The sequence below is a fragment of the Ursus americanus genome, chromosome 1 (genome assembly GCF_024610735.1).
Source record: "Ursus americanus isolate L20-20 chromosome 1, mUrsAme1.1.p, whole genome shotgun sequence".
NCBI classification, from domain to species: Eukaryota; Metazoa; Chordata; class Mammalia; order Carnivora; family Ursidae; genus Ursus; species Ursus americanus.
Genome location: NC_142127.1, coordinates 106,930,930 through 106,945,870, shown reverse-complemented (window position 1 = coordinate 106,945,870; position 14,941 = coordinate 106,930,930). Strand labels below are relative to the sequence as shown.

General features: G+C 58.0%; 1 protein-coding gene across 5 annotated transcripts in view; it reads left to right on the top strand.

Moving 5' to 3' along the window:
- PASK (PAS domain containing serine/threonine kinase) overlaps nucleotides 1–14,941 on the top strand; it is a 38,365-nt gene that overhangs the window by 12,495 nt on the left and 10,929 nt on the right. For all 5 annotated transcript variants that reach the window (XR_015725909.1, XM_045795870.2, XM_045795869.2 and 2 more), the window contains 8 exons: nucleotides 169–309; nucleotides 834–968; nucleotides 2,829–3,089; nucleotides 5,144–5,312; nucleotides 7,102–7,258; nucleotides 10,590–12,427; nucleotides 13,293–13,474; nucleotides 13,869–14,036. Coding sequence is in view for 4 of the 5 variants with exons in the window: in XM_045795870.2 (XP_045651826.2) it covers nucleotides 169–309; nucleotides 834–968; nucleotides 2,829–3,089; nucleotides 5,144–5,312; nucleotides 7,102–7,258; nucleotides 10,590–12,427; nucleotides 13,293–13,474; nucleotides 13,869–14,036 (3,051 nt within the window). In the remaining variant the exon portion in view is untranslated. The remainder of the gene's footprint in view (nucleotides 1–168; nucleotides 310–833; nucleotides 969–2,828; nucleotides 3,090–5,143; nucleotides 5,313–7,101; nucleotides 7,259–10,589; nucleotides 12,428–13,292; nucleotides 13,475–13,868; nucleotides 14,037–14,941) is intronic.

Sequence of the window (14,941 nt, the reverse complement as noted above, 5' to 3'; positions counted from 1 at the left end):
CGATGAGAAAAGCCTCTCTTCTGAGAGTGTCCACTCAGGGACTAAGGTTCTGTGTTGGAAGCTGTGCGTGTGCTTGGGCTCAGATGTGAGGCAGGGGAGCAGAAGTCACAGGCACCCCCGGGCCTGGGGTCTGGGGAGGGCCGGGGGAAAGGCTGTGTGTTTCCGCAGGTGGACGTCGTGAGCCGCAGTGGGGAGAAGATCCCGGTTTCCGTGTGGATGAAGAAGGTGAAGCAGGACCACAGCCTGTGCTGTGTGGTCGTGCTGGAGCCTGTGGAGCGCGTGTCGGCCTGGGTCGCTTTCCAGAGCGATGTGAGTGTGCCATCTGCATCCCAGCCGTGTGCAGCTTACTATGTGTGTGCCGCCTCTCCCGGCCTCAGCCCCCACTGTGGCCTGCTGTGTGCCCCTGGGGTTCATGGAAGGTCGGCCCCCGCGGCGCCCCTCATCTGTGTGTGCCCTTGGGCCTCGGTCTCCTTGTCTGTAGAATGGGGATGTACTTGGGACCGCTCCTGCGATTGTCTCAGCCTGTCAGTGAGGTGGCACGTGCAGAGCCGTCCGAATGGTGGCCGGCATGCAGCGCTCGAACGTGAGCTGTGCCTGGGCTGGCTGTGCCGGGCTTCTGCAGAATGCGTCCGGAGGTCAACAATTTGGGTGCTTCCAGCAGCAGGAGAATGAGGACCTGAGGAATGTTCTTGCCCCCCCACCTTGCTCTTCTGCCATAGGAACGCTGCTAATGGTCTTGCTTTCAACCTGAGGCTTGGCGTTCAGTGATGTTTGAAGCTGAAATGCCAGAAATTTTAAACGTGGTGCTTAAAAATGCTGGTTTTTCCTCCAAGGGCACCATAACATCCTGTGACAGCCTGTTTGCTCTCCTGCACGGGTACGCGTCTGGGGAGGAGGTGCTCGGGCAGCACATCACAGACCTGATCCCGTCCATGCAGCTCCCTCCCCCTGGCCAGCCTGTCCCACAGGTAGGATCCTGCGAACCCCTGACCGCCACACCTTGCAGCTGTACCTGGGGCCATGTGGCCACTGGAGTCTGTTTACTCCATGGAATTCTTAGACCAGGAGCCATGGCCTGGGGTGCAGGCTGGTAATTCTGACAGCAAGAGTGTCCTGCGTGTGTGCACAGTGGCACCGGGTCCCCTGACTGCTCTCTGGGCTCCGAGGCCTTAACCGAGGGTCAGAGTCTGTGCGGCCCTCCAACTGGCTACCTGTCCCCTTGGTCCTCCCGCTGGAGCCTAGAGTGGGTATTGCCTGCTGGGGTCTCTCTTTACTGAGAGGTCTGGGGGTCTGGAGCAGGGAGAACTGGCTGAGGGCAGGGTGACAGGTAGATGGGGGCGGGGGCGGCAGCTCCAGGGACAGTGGAGGTTTGGGGTCGGTGGGGGGAGGTTCTGTTACTGACTGAATCCTCCCAGTTTCCAGATGCCCCATTTCCTACTAGCATGCGTCCTTCACACAAATGACCCTCATTGCGGTGAAGTCCACTGATGTCACACCCCAGTGATCTGCAGTGTCTGCCTGGACGCTTGATTTTTGCCTAACGTCCCCTCTGCTGCTGCAAGAAATCCGAGATGCTTTGGGCATGTCCGTGGGCACTCCCTGGCTCTCTGGCCGGCCTGAGGTTAAGAGCTGAACCCTGTGAGCTGGTTCGCCGCTATTCTCAAGCTTCCAGCTCAATTGGAGCCCTCACCCCACCCCCAGTCCTTATTGTCTCTGTGTCCTTTTTTCTGTCCCCAAGCTGGTGGGAGCATCCGTGGGCACAGCCACGTTGGGAGCCTGTGTGGCAGCATCTGCTCCTTGCGAACACAGGCAAACCTCAGACCCACCCCAGGCACCCCTCGGAGAGAAGTGTGTGCCAGAAGGCATGCGCGAGTGCGTTCTCAGCAGCACATTTGTGATAGCCTCCAGCGGGGGTCCCCGACACCCCAGCAGCAAGCAGAGACTGGTGCTGCACCCCTTGTTCCTTTTAGGGCCCTCTGGGACCTGGGGCCTGGCCTGCAGCCTTGGTGTGGGGAGCCTGGTGTCTCTGAGTTCTGCCCCTGCTTAGGGTGCAGCACTGGGGGAGTGGAAGCCCCCCTGCTTTCAGGACCATGCCCACAACACGGGCCCCATCAAATCTCCTGTCTCCCAGGGTTGACCCTAAAAGGGGCAGGTGGAGTTGGGTGAGGGGATAGACACACAACCCTGGGCTGGTGGGCCATCTCAAAACCCAAATGGAGCACACTCTCAAGGCCTTTGGTTAGGATGTGGCCTTGGTCAAGATTTCCTTGAAACTGGATACATTCCAAGTGTTTAAGGCAGGGAAACAGGGCAAGGATGTGGTTTTGTGGATGATAGAGGTGCTGAGAAGTACAGATGGAGGACAGTCTGCAACAGCAGGAAGCAGCTGGCCCTCAGGTTGGAGGACAGAGGACAGAGTGAGCAGTGGGGGCCATCTGTGGAGGTGGGACCCTGGGGTTCCTGGTGGTCCGAGGCAGAGAGCGGGCGGAAACCTGCCGGCCCTCCCTCCCTGCGGGGTTGGCGCAGACGTGAGTCCAGTCCTTGTGCGTTTCTTGGTTGCCCTGGTATCTGCTGCCCTCAGGCCTTTCTGGAGTGGGGGGCAGCTGCTAGACTGTGGTGCCCTCGCCCCCAGACACAGCTCCTGGTCAGGGCTCTGCTTTCCCTGGGGCAGAGGTGGGGTGCAGGAAGATTGGAGCAGTGTAGGGGGTGAGGTGTTCTGGGCTTGCTCCCCATGATGTGTGGACAGATTCAAGTCTAAAGCTGCAAGGACTCAAAGTTTGGACCACGTGAGATGCTGCTGCCAGCTCCGTGGTTTGTGTTTCTTTCAGAATCTCAAGATTCAGAGGTCTGTCGGGAGAGCCAGAGATGGCACCACCTTCCCTCTGAGCTTAAAACTGAAGTCTGAGTCCAGTAGCGAGATGGTGGAAGACAGCAGCGCAGTCCCTGAGTGGGGTTACTCGGCATCCATCTGGGTGTTCTCCACCATCAGTGGCCTCATCACCCTCCTGCCCGACGGGACCATCTATGGCATCAACCACAGCTTTGCGCTGATGCTGTTTGGTTACGGGAAGACGGAGCTCCTGGGCAAGGTGGGCCCTCCCTGGGTGGCCAGCCTGCGCTCCCCTGCAGGGGACTGGTCCATTTTCACAGTGAGGACGTGTGGTTGTCATAGGCCTTGTACATCCACATCTGCTGGCCTGGCCCACTGGCTTTCCCCGGGACCTGCTGGGCACCGTTCTCCCTAGCGGCTCTCATTTCTCTGGACCCCACGCTGAGCACTCAGTGACCTCCGGGACCATCTCCAGAGACTTGTCCCCATGTGCTGTCCCAGGAGAGGGAGGGGCTGTCTCCTCGAGCCCTGTCTTGAACGAGGTCTGGTCGAAGTTATTGGACGAGGGTGTATGTCACAGCTGTGCACCCGGAGGTCGGGGCTTGTCCATACCTCCTCTGCCTTGGGCGCCATCCTGGGCGGCCTGTTGTGCGGTCAGGGTCAGAGGAAGGTGTCTCTATAAACGTCTTCCTTGGCTCGAGCTTTCTCTGAGTTTCTTGCACACGGGGTGGAGGTCTCTGCACAGTGAGAGCCAGGCCTGTCAGGGATGCCCACTGCCCCGTTTTCATCTGGCACTGTGCTGAGCCGTGTCTGTTGCTGCAGACCACCAGAAGCTTGGGGCCTCGGACATGATCATCTTGTATTTAGATCACAAACTGGCCGTTTGGGCCGAGCTTAGCAGGATGGCTCATTCTGCTCCATGTAGAATCAGCTGGGGCTGGCATCCTCCCAAGGCGTGTCTGCTCATGTGTCTGGCTGGCTGGGACGGTGGCTGAGGCTGGTGTCACTTGATGGCTGAGCTCCAAGGGCAGGTGAGCATCTCAGGCAGCTGTGGCATGCTCTTCCTCAGATGGTCCCAGAGTCCTCCTGGGTCCTGGGACAGGGACACAGGCCCCCTGCTCAATGGCAGGAGGGTCACAGGGGAAGGAGAGGCTGCTGAGTGGTGCATTGATTATGATGTCCGGTGGTCCCAGTGTCCGTGCGCTTGGCTGGCCTGGAGCCTTGAAGGCTGCAGCCTTTCCCTGAAGACCTTGTTCTCCAGGAGTTCTACAAACGGTGGGAAGGAGTCCCCTCTTGTCATTCTCAGTGGGGCTGACCCCAGACACAGTGACAGTCAGCCAGAGGTTTAACCTCTTTTGAGGCTCCAAAAATGGGTCCCTCTGTGTCTTCTAATAGAAATGTTAAGGAGCATGGGGCGCCTGGGTGGCTCAGTTGGTTAAGCAACTGCCTTTGGCTCAGGTCATGATCCTGGAGTCCCAGGATCGAGTCCCGCATCGGGCTCCCTGCTCAGCAAGGAGTCTGCTTCTCCCTTTGACCCTTCCCCCCCTCGTGCGCTCTCTCTCCCTCAAATAAATAAAATCTTAAAAAAAAAAAAAAAGGAATGTTAAGGAGCAAGTAAGCTAGAATTTAGTTAACTGAAGACAAACTCCGTTTGATTGAAGTTAATGAAAACGCACTTAGTATGATATTTGGACGGGTGATTCCTGCAGGAATATTGAGGGCATTTGGTCCTTTTAGGGAGTGTGTGTGGGGTGGAGGCACCCTGCCTCTGAGGTTAGACTGTTCCGGATTCACACGGCTGTGGGCACCCGTCTGGGAGTAGGCGTTGATGTGGGTTCAGAGAAAGCCTGTGTCCTTGCAGCTTTGAGCCTGGGACCCTAGTGCTGAGGCCATAGCCAGCACAACGAAGGCACCTGCTGGACCCCAGGGGCCAATTTCATGCACCCAAGGTCCTTTTGTCCTTATGCTGGGCTCCTGTCACTCCCTGCGAGCCACGTAAGGTGGAGTTTGCAAATGTGGCTTTCAGGCGTCAGGGCAACATGGGGCAAAGGCCTGACATCTGCTTGGAAGACACAGAGGTGCTGGTGTAACTAGCTTCAGAGTTGTTGATTTTGTCTTTTTCATAAGAAAAGGAGGAAAAAATCATGAATTCCATGTTGGGTGTCAAAGGGGGTTTGTGGTGAAAAGGAATACAACCTGGAGTCTTTCCGAACCTTGTCCAGAGACTTGCTCATGTTGTTTTTATTCTCTCCCCATATTAGATGGGTGGACCGTCCTGTGGTCCAGGTTCTGAAATGTCACTTTGTTTTCTAGAATATCACTTTCCTGATTCCCGGCTTCTACCACTACATGGGCCTTGCGTGTGACAGTTCTTTACCGCTGCCTGACCTGGCTGACTGCTTGGATATTGGCAACCAGAGTGGGCCTGGGAAAACAAGTGTGGGCCTCCAGCAGGGCTGGAACCTGGCCGGCACAGCCACGGGTAAGCCCAGCCCCCGCCCGCAGGGGCACAGTTCCATGCCTCCAAGGGAGGTGGGGAGGGCTCAGGACACGGGTGTGTTGGGCGGGTGGAGAACGGAAGCGAGTCGCTGCTGGGCTGCCGTGAGTCGGATGTCCTCTGTCCCTTGTGGACCTTCGTGTTCCCAGGGGATGGGACACATATGTGAGCATAGAGAGGGTCCTGGGGGATTTCTCGTCACCATGTACCGGATCTAGGACAGAAATCGCTTATGGGCAGTCTTTGCATGGTAGACCTGTGTAGCTGTACGTAACCATCAGAGTGACCCCTGAGTTAAGTGGTCCTAGCCATATTTGCTAGTCATGATTAGCCCCTGTACTTTTAATTTAGCCTTTCATGGTGCTTCAAGTCCCCACGACATGAACATCGTAGGGGACAGTGTGGGCAGATGGCTCCTGCCCTGAAGGGTCCCACTGTGGCTTTGGGGCACCTGGGAGCATAGGACTGCAGACCCCGTGCCTGTGCTCCTGGGAAGGCACTGGGGCCTCCTGGTAGCCCCCTTGGTGCTCACGTTTCCATGGATAAGGAACCAGGAGGAGCTGCTCCCTGGTTCTGCCTCGGGAGCACTCCCAGCTTGTGGGGCCCCTCTCTGCCAGCGCCCACTCCCTGGGCCGTGCCCTTGCTGCACGCCCAGCCAGGCTGACCGGGTGCGGTCCCCGTGGGAGGGGCCGCAGGAAGTGAAACAGGGCCTCTGGGTGCACCAGGCGATTGCGTGTCTCCAGGGTGCTCTCCCGTGGCCCTGTTGGAGGGTGGTGCTGCTGGGATGCCACCGCACGGGGCAGGCTCAGGGCACCCTTGGAACATGTGGCTTACATGCTGTCACTGCAGGATGGATTTTCTGTTTGAATGAACACACACGTGGGTGTAACACAGTCCCCGAGGGGGAAGCGGGGCCATGCGGGGTCTGATCTGTAACTGGGCAGTGCTCAGTTTCCTGGGTTCTGTGGGAGATTTGTTCGGCACCGGGCCCCACACCCGAGGCTGGGAGGGTGGCCATGCTCCATGGGTTGCTTTTGGGGCATTAGAGGTTAGATTGTAACATTTCATTTCGTTTAATTAATTAATTAATTATTTCCCCCAAAATTTTATTTATTAGAGAGAGAGTGCACGTGCACGAGCTGGGGGAGGGGCAGAGAAACAAGCTGACTCTCCGCTGAGGAGAGAGCCCAACATGGGCCCGTTCCAGGACCCCGAGACACACAGGGATGGGCTGGAAGTGTAGGTGACCAGCTCTCAGGAGGAAGAGCAGAGCAGGGGGAGGATGTGGGAGGGCCTGGGAGGGCCCCTTGGGAAGGTGACTTTTAGTGAAGCACCAGGGCAGGCAGGAGTGGCATTCCAGGGATAGGGAGGAGTTCCAGGTGTGACAGGGAGACCAGAGGGCTCTGCTCCAGAGGCCCCTGGGGAGAGCAGCAGGAGCCAGGTCCAGGCCCGTGGGAGTCACGGCAGGGACTGTGGTTTTTACCTGGAGCTCATGGCAGACGAAGGGACTGCTCCAGCTCTGGTGTTGGTGGGATGCTGCTGGCCGAGGGCAGGGCCCAGGACACGGCAGCAGGGGGACCAGGGGCCACCGGCCCGACAGCTCACTGCAGGGTGGTGAGAGGCAGTTGGTCTGGAACACGCCGTGGACATGGGCTTGCCGGAGTTTCTAAGGTCAGGTCGGGGGGGCCCCCATGGCTCACGAGTCACGGGTAGGAGAGGAGACTTGTTCAGCTTGTGCGCTACGGATGGGAACAGTCTCTTCTGTTGCCGCTAGATCCAAGGGCTAACAGCGCACTTGTTGGAGACCACGTTTTGCCACGAGGGGAGACCCTAGAGCCAGTGGGAAGCCAAGAAGACTTCGCCAGGACACAGGCCCAAGCAGACGCTGGAGGCCACCTCCCTTCTTCCCTCCTGGGTCTGCCCACCCCAGGGTAAGTCCTCTGTGGGAGGCATGGGGTGCTGAAGCTAAAGGCTGGCAGGGGGCAGCGAAGGAGCCCCTAGTGGTGGCGCTCGCAGCTCACAGCTGTTGAACGCCACTGGGCGCCGCGTCTCCTACATTCCTTGGCGTGGTGCGCGGCAGCCGCCTGGAGACGGTACCAGTCCGTGGATGAGGAAATGTGTAGGTAGGTTCCCGAAACCGACAGAAGCCTAATGTTCTCATTTTAAAAATCATTTCTATCTGTTCTCTTTGTGTATTTTTTTTTTTTTTTTAAAGATTTTATTTATTTATTTGACAGAGATAGAGACAGCCAGCGAGAGAGGGAACACAAGCAGGGGGGGTGGGACAGGAAGAAGCAGGCTCATAGCGGAGGAGCCTGATGTGGGGCTCGATCCCATAACGCCGGGATCACGCCCTGAGCCGAAGGCAGACGCTTAACCGCTGTGCCACCCAGGCGCCCCTCTTTGTGTATTTTTGAATCACAAAGCATTCTGTCGAGAGTGGAGCAAGCTCACGTTAGAAAATATGGAAAGTGTAGGTGAGCAGGAATAGAAACTCATTGCTTATCCCTGGTTGGGTATCGTAGCCCGTCGTACGCAGCATTTTGGTGGTTTTCAACTAGTTTTCTTTTTTAAAAATCTCTGATGCCCAGCTCACACTAACCTGCCACCCATGGTCCTTTTTACTCGTGCCCTCGCTGTCCTGGGGTAGGATGGAGGTCAGAGGTACCTGTCCTTGAACTTGACGTAGGCGGTTCCTTATTTCTGGTTCCTTTTGCTCATTGTTTTGTTTGTGAGATTTATCCACATTGTTATGTTTTTCAGTTTCCTTGAAATTATTTAAAAAATATACAATACCTGGATATGTGGTTTTTTTAAGTACAGCACAGTGATGGTAAAAAGTGAAAGTCCCGAGCCTGGCTCCCTCTGCCCCCGCCAGCCGTGGTGCCCTGCCCGACCGTGTCCCTGCTCCCCTGCCCCCCAAATCGAAGGGTGCATCCTGCACGTCCGTGTGCGCTCGTGGGCAGCTGCTTTTGCTCCTGTAGCACACGTAGGATCACACCGTGCGCGCTGTCCTGAATGTGTGTGCGTCACCTCCTGTCCAGCGTGTGGCTTACGGCTTTACGTGGATGTTTGCCCGCTGACAGGCGTTACGGTGCTTTCCCGCCATTCGCGTAGACTCCCTGGCTTGCTGCTCCTTCCCCATGGCGTGAGCTCTCTGTGCTGCGTGCCCGTCTGCGGAGGAGGGGGGTCCTGCCCCCTGCCCCCAGGGTGCTCACTGCTGCAAGGCGTGGGGCTGGGGGTCCTGGTGGGGGCTCCTGTGTGCTGCGCTCCGTGCCCTGTGGTGTACTTGCTGGGACGAGGTTGTGCAACAGGAAGTCCCACCAGATGAGCGGATTCCCCCTTCCTCTCCGATGGGGAGAGGCTCAAGTTCTCGCACCGGCTCCTGTGTCTGTCAGAGGCCCCGGTGCTGGGGCTCCCCCGTCACGCACGCAGTCGCTCCCGCGTTCATTCACTCCCTCGCTCCTTCATTCACTCCCTCATTCAGTCACACTCGCATGTTCACTCACGGGATCACTCACTCACTCATGTACTCGTTCTTTCGCTTATTCCTTCACTCCCTCCCTCCCTCATTCATTCTTTCACTCCCATGCTCATTCCCTCACTTGCTCCCTCATTCACTCTCTCACTCACTCACTTACTCATCACTCACTCAGCTGACATCGCAGAAGACTGGAAGGCTCATCTCTGAGACGCGTTCTTTAGCAGCAGGTGAGCTGCCTCAGTAAACCTAGTGAGACCGGGAGGTGGGAAGGCAGGTCAGAAGCAGGACGTAGGGAGTGTCTTGTGTCTAGGGGACTGGGGTAGTGCTGGCTCCTGGTTCTTCCCCGGTTCTCCCACGAGCCTTACTGTTTGTAGCCAGTTGGTAATGAAGCCAAATGGATTGTTAGACTGTAGGTCAGGTGTTGTGACCTTGAGTGAAGCGCCCCTGAGACAAGCTGGTGGGGGTCTCAGGTCCCCATGGCGCCTCTGCTTGGGCAGTTGAGTAGAAGGGAGGAGGTGGGAGGAGAGGACCCTCCCGTGTACTCAAAGTCTTTCCCAGAAGCCTACTTATCGCTTCTTCTCTTTACCGTGGCCAGAATTTAGTGACACTGCGACACCTAGCTGCTGGGGAGATGTGGGAATGGGATGCGGGGGCAGTGTCGCCCTTGGCCTGACCCCACACGCCCACATTGAAGGCATTGTCTTACCCTGCCCTGGGGCCTGACCCCACGTGCCCACCTCTGAGGGGGTGGCTGTACTGCTTAGAAAGGGGAGTGAGAGCTTTCTGCCTCATCTTCCCACCATGCAGAGGACGTGTTGTCCCCTGGGGGCTGGTACAGGGCTGGTCATTTGCTGGCGTGGCGTGGGGTGAATGGATGGAGTTAGAGAGGTATAGTGAGAGACATAGATGATTTTTGCCTGACCTCTACATGCCCTTGTCGCACCCCTCAGTTTCTCCAGAAAACCGCTGCTACCGCTCAGGGCCCAGCTCACAGCTCCGTCCTCTGCATGCATTGAGCCTGCCCGTGTGTCGGGTCCTTCTCCCACGTGCCTCTTCACAAACCTCTGGTCACCAGTACCTCCGCCCCCAGCGAGGCTGGGCACAGCCACTCTCTGTTGGTCTCGGGGCTGGCATCAGGCCTGGGGCTGACCCCAGGCAGGAGCTCAGCCGCCTCTGTTGTGTGGGGCCACTGCGGCCAGGCCCGCTGCAGGGGAGGGAGTCTCCACCTGGGGGCCTGCGCTCTGCGATTGCCCTTCGGCTCTGAGGTGGCCTCTCCCTCAGTGGCCTCCATGCTAAGCACGCTTGTAGGCTTGTGTCCCAGCTCTTAGGAACCAGTTAGCCCCCACCCCCCATGAGACCTTGCCCTCGTGGCCCCTTCTTCTTCTTGTGCTGGCCTCTTCCCATCGGCTGTGACCTCTGATGGCATTTGTAGCCAGTCACATGTCACCATTGCATGGTGCACAGAACACATGATCTCTTCTTCCGTACTCCCCCAGTCACCTTGTGGGTAGGCCGAGGCCGGCTGCACAGGTGTCAGGGAGACCCACTCACTGTGAAATGAGAATGCTGACCAAAGCCCTGAGCACATGGTCCTGGGTGCTCGGTGCTATCCAGCTGTGCTAGATCATTGCTAAATGACGATTTATCTGTGAATTGGTCATAGTTTATGGTGTTAAATGCTTTGTACTTGTCTCTAATAGAGGGGGATCCATGTGACCTCTCCTTTTGATTCTTCTGTGGCCCATAAGTAACTACATCATCCATGTTATAATTCTCAGGGTAGACAGCATCCCAGAAGGAAGCCCCCCAGCCCAGGAATGGTCATCACCCGAGGACCAGCAAGACATCCCAGAGGGAAGCCCCCCAGCCCAGGAATGGTCATCACCCGAGGACCAGCGAGACATCCCAGAAGGAAGCCCCCCAGCCCAGGAATGGTCATCACCCGAGGACCAGCCAGACATCCCAGAGGGAAGCCCGCCAGCCCAGGAATGGTCATCACCCAAGGACCAGCGAGACATTCCAGAGGGAAGCCCCCCAGCCCAGGAATGGTCATCACCCGAGGACCAGCCAGACATCCCAGAGGGAAGCCCCCCAGCCCAGGAATGGTCATCACCCGAGGACCAACGAGACATCCCGGAGGGAATCCCCCCAGCCCAGGAATGGTCATCACCTGAGGACCAGCCAGACATCCCAGAGGGAAGCACCCCAGCCCAGGAATGGTCATCATCCGAGGACCAGCGAGACATCCCGGAGGGAAGCCCGCCAGCCCAGGAATGGTCATCACCCGAGGACCAGCCAGACATCCCGGAGGGAAGCCCGCCAGCCCAGGAATGGTCATCACCCGAGGACCAGCCAGACATTCCAGAGGGAAGCCCGCCAGCCCAGGAATGGTCATCACCCGAGGACCAGCCAGACATCCCAGAGGGAAGCCCGCCAGCCCAGCAATGGTCATCACCCGAGGACCAACTGAGTACTCTCTTGGAGAAGGAGGAACCTGCAGCCCCAGAGAGCCTCAGACAGGACCTCGTGGGAGGAAGTGGGTCTGACCCAGTGGACACACGGATGTCTGCTTCCTGTGAAGGATCTGAGGACAGGAGCAGGCACGCTGAAATGTGCGGCCTGTATCAGGAGTGGACAAGCTTGAGTAATGCCCGCAATTCAAACCGTCGGGCTGACTCCATCAAGCCCAAGCCCCATGCCACAGGCCAGCCGGCAGGGGAGGGCCCCCTGATGCCCTGTCCTGGATACGGGGGTGAGCAGAGCATGCAGTCAGGAAGCCCCCCCGGGACAGTGCAGCTCCCGTTCTCGATGCCTACCCTGGATGAGCCGTGGGTGGCGGTGGAGAATGACCGAGAGGAGCTACAGACCTGCTTAATTAAGGAGCAACTGTCCAAGTTGAGCCTCGTGGGACCCCGGGGTGGCTCTTACACCGAGCTGGCCCCAGCGGAACATCCCCAAGGCTCTGCCTCTGTGTCCTTGTGCGACCCGGGAAGCAGAGGCCGGTGCCGCCGTGCGGGCAGCTCCTCAGCCTACTACGCTCTGGCCACAGACCTCCCTGGTGTCCTGGACCCCGTGCAGGCCCAGGAGGCTGATGGGAATTCATTTTCCTGGAACCTCAAGGAACTCTTTTTCAATGAACGGACAGATCGAACTTCTTCCAGCTGTTCCTGCACCGCGTCCGAGCTTGTGGGGACACCGTCTGCTTCGCTGGCCGGCTCTGATGTAGATATGAGTGGTCTGCACGGGCGGAGATCAGATGTTCTAGATGACCGAGAACTGTTGCTCCTGACCGGCACTTACTTTGATCTTGGGGAGGCCCAGCAGTTTCATGAGAGCCGTCTGGGGCCCGATCAAGCAGAGCCCTCCGAGACGGGTCTGGTGGCCTCAGAACACTATGAAGTGAGTGGCGGAGAGAGCCCAGCCTGCGTCCTTCCCACGTCAGGGGCCGGCCCCGTAGATGTGTGCCCATCAGAGGAGCCCAGGCTGAGTTTCCAGGTCACCTCCACGCCTGTGAGAGGGGACAGCCCGGTGACACCTGGGCCCGTCCGCGTGCAGCAGGAGATCCAGGAGGGGACCTACGCCGGCAGCTGCTACCACCGGGACGGAGCGCAGCTGAGTATGTGCCTGGCGACTGTGCCCTGGAGCCCCCTGGGAGGCTGCCGCCAGAGCACGGCGTGGCCGGGTGCAGGGCCTTCCTTGTCCTGGTTTGATGGGGCTGCCACCCCTGCCCCCTCCCCGAATAGTTTTGGCAGGGATGTTAGGGCTCTGTAGTGATAGGTCATCTCTTGAAAATTAGGGTTATAAGTGCCCGTGCCTAGGAAGAGTGCAGCCTGAGGTCCCAGCTGCCCCTGTGTCCCTCCTTGGAGGCCACTGCAAGCACTGTGGTCACCGGGGCAGCCCCTCGTGTGCTGCTGGGGTTCAGGCTGCTGTGCTGTCGGGTGCATTCTGCTCCAGAAGGGGCGTCAGGATCAGGCCCCTTCACTTGCCCCTTGGAGTTGATTATCTTTGTGGTTCTTTTCTCTGTATTTTCTTCACTTCTTACCAGATCCATGTCACGTTAGCCAGTTGTGTCCTTACTACTGATTTCGGGGTGTTGGTTACTGAGGCTTTCCCCCAAACTTTAAAAAGTTATGCAAGTAATATATGTTATCTGTAGAAATACTAGAAAATGCCAACAAAAAGAACAGACCGTCACCTGTAAATGCCCCCAATGGATAACCCCACTTATTTGGCTCATACCTTGGAGGCTGTGCAAACGCACGCCTGTGGGCGTGTGAAAGTGTGCCTTGTACGGGCGTCCGTGTTTGTGGTCGTGGTCGAGGCCGCGCGCGTTCCTGGCAGCCGGGGCAGGAACAGAGCGGGGTTGGGGGTGGCGCTGAATGCAGGTTTCCAGGCTTTTCCCCCCGTCCGCGTGTGCGCGCTCTGGGGAATGTGCCTCCTCCGCCGTGACGCCATCGTGCTGACCTCACCTCCCGCTCCAGGTGTGCAGTTTGAGGTGAAGCGGGTGGAGCTCCAGGGCTCCGCGACCCTGTTCTGCTGCTGGCTCGTGAAAGACCTGCTGCACAGCCACCAGGACTCGGCCACGCGGACCCGCCTGCTTCTGGCCAGCCTGCCCAGCTCCAGCCACTCCATGCGCGAGCTTTCTGGATCCAGCGTGGGGGAGGTGTGGCTCTGCACTCAGCTCTTGCCTTGTACCCCACTCGTGGTGTGGGAAGGGGTCCTGCCTGGCCTTTCGCTCTTCCTTTCTGCTTCCTCTGGGATGGGAGGGGGGTCCGTCTGAGGCTTTTTCACCCTGCCTGCTGGTCTTGTGGGTAAGTCTGAAGCCACACGTGGGATTTTAAACCTGAGTCTGCCCCACGAGCAGGGTAGGGTCTCGGTGTGTGTGCCAGTTTGGGCAGACATGGAGAGCACTTCTCAGCCCAGCCCCCAGGGCATGGGAGGAGCGGGGTGCAGTGGTGTGCGGTACGGGACGGGGGACCAATGACATGAGTCTGCTTGCTGTCCCCTTTTTTCCTTTGGTCATGTGTGGCCTTTCAGTCCTTGCATTTCATCCACAGATGCTCAGAAGCAAACCCTGGTTTGAGGAGCCCCCCAAGGCTGTGGAGCTGGAGGGGCTGGCGGCCTGCGAGGGTGCATACTCCCACAAGTACAGCACGCTGAGCCCACTGGGCAGTGGGGCCTTTGGCTTCGTCTGGACTGCAGTGGACAAGGAAGCCAACAAGGAGGTACTGTGGCTCTCGGGCCGTGTTCAGTAGTTGGGGCCCCACCCAGATGCAGCCGTGGCCTCAGTGCCTTTGCATCTAAACTCCGCGATTGCCGTGACAGAGGAGTCCTCCATGTAGCACAGAGCACACGGTGCAGCCCGCATGGGGGACTGGCCCTGGAGAGCTGTCTGGGCTGGCCGTCCTGCTCGCCACTTCAGGGGCACGCTGGGCTTCACACCATGTCCTTTCACTCAGAGGCTGATGTTGGGGGATGACTGGCAGGTTGAGACCTCGCTGCCCTCCTCCCAAGTCCTGTTGGGATTGTATTTGTAATCAAGCATTTTGTGATTTGAGGGAATCAACGTGGTGACAGTCCTGCTTGTCCCTGCAAATACCGTGACACTATCCAGGTGTCCCCGTGCTGCCTGCTGAGTTCCGGGGGGCCGTGCACATGTGGGTCTTTCGGCCCCTGAGGGGTCTAACCACTTACTGCTGGCCTTTACCAGCTGTGTGTCGGCATTAACACGTCACATGCCTGTGCCACTCTTCTCGGCTCTAACATGTTTTCAGTCGGTCCTTTGATGTCCTAGGTGAGTGGCTGTTCTCCTGCGGGGAAGCCAGCTCCGTCTCTCCTTCTCTGTGGTCTGTAGCCTGCCGGCCTCTGGGACCCGCAGGGCTGTGTTCAGGAGCAGGGGTGCTAACAGCTCTCCTGCCAGTCACTGTCAGTCACTGCAGCTCCTTTCTGTTCTTTTTTTTTTTTTTTTTTTTTTAAGATTTTATGTATTTATTCGACAGAGATAGAGACAGCCAGCGAGAGAGAGAACACAAGCAGGGGGAGTGGGAGAGGAAGAAGCAGGTTCATAGCAGAAGAGCCTGATGTGGGGCTCGATCCCATAACGCCGGGATCACACCCTGAGCCGAAGGCA